Below are 8,241 nucleotides of genomic sequence, written 5' to 3' on the forward strand. Positions count from 1 at the left end.
TTCACCTTTATTTAACCAGGTAAGTCAGTTGAGAACAAGTTCTCATTTACAACTGCGACCTGGCCAAGATAAAGCAAAGTAGTGCGATAAAAACAACAACACAGAGTTATATATGGGGTAAAACAAAACATAAAGTCAAAAATACAACAGAAAATATACACTGCTCAAAAAAATTAAGGGAACACTAAAATAACACATCCTAGATCTGAATGAATGAAATAATCTTATTAAATACTTTTTTCTTTACATAGTTGAATGTGCTGACAACAAAATCACACAAAAATTATCAATGGAAATCAAATTTATCAACCCATGGAGGTCTGGATTTGGAGTCACCCTCAAAATTAAAGTGGAAAACCACACTACAGGCTGATCCAACTTTGATGTAATGTCCTTAAAACAAGTCAAAATGAGGCTCAGTAGTGTGTGTGGCCTCCACGTGCCTGTATGACCTCCCTACAATGCCTGGGCATGCTCCTGATGAGGTGGCGGATGGTCTCCTGAGGGATCTCCTCCCAGACCTGGACTAAAGCATCCGCCAACTCCTGGACAGTCTGTGGTGCAACGTGGCGTTGGTGGATGGAGCGAGACATGATGTCCCAGATGTGCTCAATTGGATTCAGGTCTGGGGAACGGGCGGGCCATTCCATAGCATCAATGCCTTCCTCTTGCAGGAACTGCTGACACACTCCAGCCACATGAGGTCTAGCATTGTCTTGCATTAGGAGGAACCCAGGGCCAACCGCACCAGCATATGGTCTCACAAGGGGTCTGAGGATCTCATCTCGGTACCTAATGGCAGTCAGGCTACCTCTGGCGAGCACATGGAGGGCTGTGCGGCCCCCCAAAGAAATGCCACCCCACACCATGACTGACCCACCGCCAAACCGGTCATGCTGGAGTATGTTGCAGGCAGCAGAACGTTCTCCACGGCGTCTCCAGACTCTGTCACGTCTGTCACGTGCTCAGTGTGAACCTGCTTTCATCTGTGAAGAGCACAGGGCGCCAGTGGCGAATTTGCCAATCTTGGTGTTCTCTGGCAAATGCCAAACGTCCTGCACGGTGTTGGGCTGTAAGCACAACCCCCACCTGTGGACGTCGGGCCCTCATACCACCCTCATGGAGTCTGTTTCTGACCGTTTGAGCAGACACATGCACATTTGTGGCCTGCTGGAGGTCATTTTGCAGGGCTCTGGCAGTGCTCCTCCTGCTCCTCCTTGCACAAAGGCGGAGGTAGCAGTCCTGCTGCAAGGTTGTTGCCCTCCTACGGCCTCCTCCATGTCTCCTGATGTACTGGCCTGTCTCCTTGTAGCACTTCCATGCTCTGGACACTACGTTGACAGACACAGCAAACCTTCTTGTCACAGCTCGCATTAATGTGCCATCCTGGATGAGCTGCACTACCTGAGCCACTTGTGTGGGTTGTTGACTCCGTCTCATGCTACCACTAGAGTGAAAGCACCGCCATCATTCAAAAGTGACCAAAACATCAGCCAGGAAGCATAGGAACTGAGAAGTGGTCTGTGGTCACCACCTGCAAACCAGTCCTTTATTGGGGGTGTCTTGCTAATTGCCTATAATTTCCACCTGTTGTCTATTCCATTTGCACAACAGCATGTGAAATGTATTGTCAATCAGTGTTGCTTCCTAAGTGGACAGTTTGATTTCACAGAAGTGTGATTGACTTGGAGTTACATTGTGTTGTTTAAGTGTTCCCTTTATTTTTTTGAGCAGTGTATATACAGTGTGTGCAAATGTAGCAAGTTATGGGGGTAAGGCAATAAATAGGCCATAGTGCAAAATAATTGCAATTAGTATTAACACTGGAATGATAGATGTGCAAGAGATGATGTGCAAATAGAGATACTGGGGTGCAAATGAGCAAAGTAAATAACAATTTGGGGATGAGGTAGTTGAGTGGGCTAATTTCAGAAGGGCTGTGTACAGGTGCAGTCATCGGTAAGGTGCTCTGACAACTGATGCTTAAAGTTAGTGAGGGAGATAAGAATCTCCAGCTTCAGAGATTTTTGCAGTTCGTTCCAGTCATTGGCAGCAGAGAACTGGAAGGAATGGCGGCCTAAGGAGGTGTTGGCTTTGGGGATGACCAGTGAGATATACCTGCTGGAGCGCATACTACGGGTGGGTGTTGCTATGGTGACCAATGAGCTAAGATAAGGCGGAGATTTGCCTAGCAGTGATTTATAGATGGCCTGGAGCCAGTGGGTTTGGCGACGAATATGTAGTGAGGACCAGCCAACAAGAGCGTACAGGTCACAGTGGTGGGTAGTATATGGGGCTTTGGTGACAAAACGGATGGTACTGTGATAGACTACATCCAATTTGCTGAGTAGAGTGTTGGAGGCTATTTTGTAAATGACATTGCCGAAGTCAAGGATCGGTAGGATAGTCAGTTTTACGAGGGCATGTTTGGCAGCATGAGTGAAGGAGGCTTTGTTGCGAAATAGGAAGCAGATTCTAGATTTAACTTTGGATTGGAGATGCTTAATGTGAGTCTGGAAGGAGAGTTTACAGTCTAACCAGACACCTAGGTATTTGTAGTTGTCCACATACTCTAGGTCAGACCCGTCGAGAGTAGTGATTCTAGTCGGGTGGGCGGGTGACAGCAGCGTTCGATTGAAGAGCATGCATTTAGTTTTACTAGTGTTTAAGAGCAGTTGGAGGCCACATAAGGAGTGTTGTATGGCATTGAAGCTCGTTTGGAGGTTTGTTAACACAGTGTCCAATGAAGAGCCAGATGTATACAAAATTGTGTCATCTGCGTAGAAGTGGATCTGAGAGTCACCAGCAGCAAGAGCGACATCATTGATATACACTGAGAAAAGTGTTGGCCCAAGAATTGAACCCTGTGGCACCCCCATAGAGACTGCAATAGGTCCAGACAACAGGCCCTCCGATTTGACACATTGAACTCTATCTGAGAAGTAGTTGGTGAACCAGGCGAGGCAGTCATTTGAGAAACCAAGGCTATTTAGTCTGCCAATAAGAATGCGGTGGTTGACAGAGTCGAAAGCCTTGGTTAGGTCAATGAAGACGGCTGCACAGTACTGTCTATTATCGATCGTGGTAATAATATCGTTTAGGACCTTGAGCGTGGCTGAGGTGCACCCATTACCAGCTCGGAAACCGGAATGCATAGCGGAGAAGCTACGGTGGGATTCGAAATGGTCGGTGATCTGTTTGTTAACTTGGCTTTCAAAAACTTTCGAAAGGCAGGACAGGATGGATATAATAGGTCTGTAACAGTTTGGATCTAGAGTGTCACCCCCTTTGAAGAGGGGGATGACCACGGCAGCTTTCCAATCTCTGGGGATCTCAGACGTTATGAAAGAGAGGTTGAACAGGCTAGTAATAGGGGTTGCAACAATTTCGGCGGCTATTTTTAGAAAGAAAGGGTCCAGATTGTCTAGCCCAGATTATTTGTAGGGGTCCAGATTTTGCAGCTCTTTCAGAACATCAGCTGTCTGAATTTGTGTGAAGGAGAAGTGGGGGTGCAGAGCTGGTGGCCGGGGTAGTGGTAGCTAGGTGGAAAGCATGGCCAACCGTAGCAAAATGCTTGTTGAAATTCTCGATTATTGTAGATTTATCAGTGGTGATAGTGTTTTCTAGCCTCAGTGCAGTGGGCAGCTGGGAGGAGGTGCTCTTATTCTCCATGGACTTTACAGTGTCCCAAACTTTTTGGAGTTAGTGCTACAGGATGCAAATTTCTGTTTGAAAAAGCTAGCCTTTGCTTTCCTAACTGCTTGTGTATATTGGTTCCTAACCTCCCTGAAAAGTTGCATATCGCGGGGGCTATTCGATGCTAATAGAGTACGCCACGGGATGTTTTTATGCTGGTCAAGGGCAGTCAAGTCTGAGGAGAACCAGGGGCTATATCTGTTCTTAGTTCTGCATTTTTTGAATGGGGCATGCTTATTTAAGATTGAGAGGAAAGCACTTTTAAAGAACAACCAGGCATCCTCTACTGACGGAATGAGATCGATATCCATCCAGGATACCTGGGCCAGGTCAATTAGGAAGGCCTGCTCGCTAAAGTGTTTTAGGGAGCGTTTGACAGTGATGAGGGGTGGTCGTTTGACCGCGGACCCGTTACGGACGCAAGCAATAAGGCAGTGATCGCTGAGATCCTGGTTGAAGACAGTGGAGGTGTATTTAGAGGGTAAGTTAGTCAGGATGATATCTATGAGGGTGCCCATGTTTACGGATTTAGGGTTGTACCTGGTAGGTTCCTTGATAATTTGTGTGAGATTGAGGGCATCTAGTTTGGATTGTAGGATGGCCGGGGTGTTAAGCATATCCCAGTTTAGGTCACCAAGCAGTACGAACTCTGAGGATAGATGGGGGGCAATCAATTCACATATGGTGTCCAGGGCACAGCTGGGGGCTGAGGGGGGTCTGTAGCAAGCGGCAACAGTGAGAGACTTATTTCTGGAAAGGTGGATTTTTAGAAGTAGGAGCTCAAACTGTTTGGGCACAGACCTGGATAGTATGATAGAGCTCTGCAGGCTATCTCTACAGTAGATTGCAACTCCACCCCCTTTGGCAGTTCTATCTAGAAAGGAAAATGTTGTAGTTGGGGATGGACATTTCTGAATTTCTGATTGCCTCAGCCTGCTCCCCAGTGGGTGGGCCTATGCCCTCCCAGGCCCACCCATGGCTGCACCCTGTCCAGTCATGTGAAATCCATAGATTAGGGCCTAATACATGTATTTAAATTGACTAATTTCCTTCTATGAACTGTAACTCAGTAAAGATCTTTGAAATTGTTGCATTTATATTTTTGTTCAGTATAAATGTTATTGCTAAAATATACTTAAGTATCAAAAGGAAACGTTTTAATCATTTCACATTCCTTATATTAAGTAAACCAGACGGCATGATTTTCTTTTCTTTAACTCCAACACTCAGATATCCTTTACAAAGGAAGCATTTGTGTTGAGTGAGTCCACCAGATCAGAGGCAGTAGGGATGACCAGGGATGTTCTCTTGATAAGTACTTGAATTTGACCATTTCCTGTCCTGCTAAGCATTCGAAATGTAACGAGTACTTTTGTGTGTCAGGGGAAAATGTATGGAGTAAAAAGTACATTATGTTCTTTAGGAATGTAGTGGAGTATAAGTAGTCAAATATATACATAGTAAAATATATTACAGATAACCCAAATTACGACTTAAGTAGTACTTCACACCACCGCTTATTAGGCACATTTTCTGGTCCACCTACCCGCACATTTTTTCAAAAGGCAACTTCCGGATCTACCAACTTCCTATTAACTAGCTACGTCACTTCTGTGTATACAGTTTGTAAACATAGCCAAAACAAAGATGGATTCATCAAAAGGTTTAATCTAAAAATAAGCCAGATCGAATAACCAAATAGCACAAATTGTAATCGGTGTCATGCACAGTTCGCTGACTTTGGTATAGGTATAATTAGGTACAGTATTTACATGTCGTTGTTTGGAGCGATATTTACTTTTATTTCCAAGTTGCACGGCGATTATTATTGTTTTTCTGCATCGACGTTGGAGGGCTTCTGCTCGTTCCTGCTAGCTAGCTACCCAGCTGGCTAGCTAAGCTAAGCTTACTGATAAAGAACAACTTATCTAGCAAGACACGTCAAAAAAAATACGTGCTTATCTTGCTGTCCTCTTAGCTAGCTGTCCTGGTCGTAGTGGGTGTTGTGTGTGCTGGTCCAGTTCAATGGGGAACTGTTTGTTTTCGCAAGGCGCCGACGACTTGTCTCTCCTCAACGAGTCCGAGGGAGCCAGTGTTCCAGGGGAGCCTCCACCGCCTTACCAGGTAAGTTCAGGGGGAGATGGATCACATCTATACCGGGGATCCATTGATAACCATGTCAGCTAACTGCCCACGTTGTATGTTGCATGGGCTGTGTTTTGTATCTTGTTGCCAGACTCATTTCGTATTCTGTCAGAAGTGTAGGGTTCATAGTAAGCTATACCTGTTATGTTAAAATTTCTGGCATGGTTTAGCTTACTAACACTTCTATAAAGGCTTTCTTCCATGGCTTCTCCATACCTTTGAAGTCTGTCCATTTCCCCATCAAGTCAATGGTATAAAATCTGACTGTCTGATATAGTAGAGGATCTGCATGTAGTTTTGGGGGGTCCAGAGACTCCTTGATGACTGTATCATGGGTTACCCTGTACCCCTCTCCCCACATGCCATACAGGAGCGTGTCCAGGCGCCAGTATACCACCCCACCCCCAGTCAGACGCGCCTGGCCAGCCAGCTGACAGAGGAGGAGCAGGTCCGTATCGCCCAGCGGATCGGCCTCATCCACCACCTCCCCAGAGGCATCTTCGACCCCGGCTCTGAGCCCTCTGACAAGAAAGTCAAAGAGTGAGTCTGTCTTTTTGTGCCCTGTGACAAACCATGTCATTTTTCTTGTAGTACAACCAATTTAGACACTAATTTCCTAGCAATGTCCTATTTCTAGCCACATTATCTTGAGCCATGACCCAAAAGAAAATGTGTGGGTCCCAACCCATTCTATGGGGGGGGGGGGGGAAACTCACCTCATCCATTACAAAGCGTATGTAAGTCAGCTGTAGGCCTTTCATTATTTGAAACTGGTCCCAAATTTTGACTAAACGCTATCATGTCTTGCGCCTCACTCTCTCCAGGTGTGCGATCTGCATGAATGACTTTGAGTACGGCGATCCCATCCGGTTCCTTCCCTGCCTGCACATCTACCATGTGGACTGCATCGACGCCTGGCTGATGAGGTCCTTTACCTGTCCTTCCTGTATGGAGCCTGTGGACGCAGCCCTGCTCTCCTCCTATGAGACCAACTGAACTGAGCTGAGCAGTCTCTGGCTGGGTCCTGTTCATTAGGCCAAACGGAAGAAAACAGATTAAAACAGGGAGGGACTTGTCCAATACGAAACGCTCGTTCAAATGTTTTCAGTTGCAAAACTATTCCCTATTTAATGTACTACTTTTCACCAGAGCCTTATAGGCCCTGATCCAAAGTAGTGCACTATATAGGGAATAGGGTGCCATTTTGTACAGAATCCTAGCGACTTCCCCTCTAATAGAGGTGCCAAACGCCCTTATGACACATCACCCCTTTAACCCGGATGTTCTGTTCTAGTCACACAGACAGCTGCCCTGGGAGGAGAGGTGGGTTGTGTCAAAATATGTAGGGTGTGCTATGATGTGCCACACTGAGAGTGTTGAAAATGGGGCTTTTGTAATTAGGAACGTCTCTCTTTCGCCTTTTCAGACTTGTTGCCAAATACATGTAAAGGATATAGATGGAGAACTTTAGAAGTCATGATGAGAGACATTATTGACAACTGATTTCACTTTTGGATGATCTGAGGGTGGTAGACTAGAGATTGGCCCATTAGTTTAGTTTATGTAACCTGGTCTTGGATCTGTTAGTGCTGTCTTCTTAACAACAGCACAACAATTGGCAAGACAGCACAAACAGATCTGGGACCAGGCTATAGCCTAGTTTATGTGGTTGGTTCATCCCCCTCCAGACCAAAATGTGCAATATGATATGAGGAAGTGCAAGAATTGCTCTGTTCTGATTGGTCAAAAGAAGGTGACCCCGACCTTAACACTGCTGTCTCGGCCAATTCGCTTTAAGACTGGTATGGCCTTGAATGTCTCTCAAAAAGCACAGTGCTCTTTACTAGAATGCCATTTTTTTCTAATCAAAGGGCAATCATAGAGAGAGAAAAAAGTTCACAAAGTAATGAGAATAAACTATGAGGTCTCCATCCCATGCCTGTCTAGTAGGCTACTTCATGACTTACTACTGGCCTCATACCTTCATTGGAGATGTTACTACTGGCCTCATACCTTCATTGGAGATGTTGGATTTGTATGTACAGTGGGGAGAACAAGTATTTGATACACTGCCGATTTTGCAGGTTTTCCTACTTACAAAGCATGTAGAGGTCTGTAATTTTTATCATAGGTACACTTCAACTGTGAGAGACGGAATCTAAAACAAAAATCCAGAAAATCACATTGTATGATTTTTAAGTAATTAATTTGCATTTTATTGCATGACATAAGTATTTGATACATCAGAAAAGCAGAACTTAATATTTGGTACAGAAACCTTTGTTTGCAATTACAGAGATCATACGTTTCCTGTAGGTCTTGACCAGGTTTGCACACACTGCAGCAGGGATTTTGGCCCACTCCTCCATACAGACCTTCTCCAGATCCTTCAGGTTTCGG

At 45.3% G+C, this 8,241-nt stretch overlaps 1 protein-coding gene across 1 annotated transcript; it reads left to right on the forward strand.

The window, feature by feature from the left end:
• Positions 1-5,299: 5,299 nt before the first annotated feature.
• Positions 5,300-7,949, forward strand: rnf11a (ring finger protein 11a). Its single transcript, XM_041867230.2, has 3 exons — positions 5,300-5,820; positions 6,212-6,381; positions 6,666-7,949. Exons 1-3 carry the CDS (start codon positions 5,722-5,724, stop codon positions 6,835-6,837), a joined length of 441 nt encoding a protein of 146 aa, XP_041723164.1. The 5' UTR covers positions 5,300-5,721; the 3' UTR covers positions 6,838-7,949.
• Positions 7,950-8,241: the final 292 nt, after the last annotated feature.

Source organism: Coregonus clupeaformis, chromosome 20 (assembly GCF_020615455.1).
Source record: "Coregonus clupeaformis isolate EN_2021a chromosome 20, ASM2061545v1, whole genome shotgun sequence".
NCBI classification, from domain to species: Eukaryota; Metazoa; Chordata; class Actinopteri; order Salmoniformes; family Salmonidae; genus Coregonus; species Coregonus clupeaformis.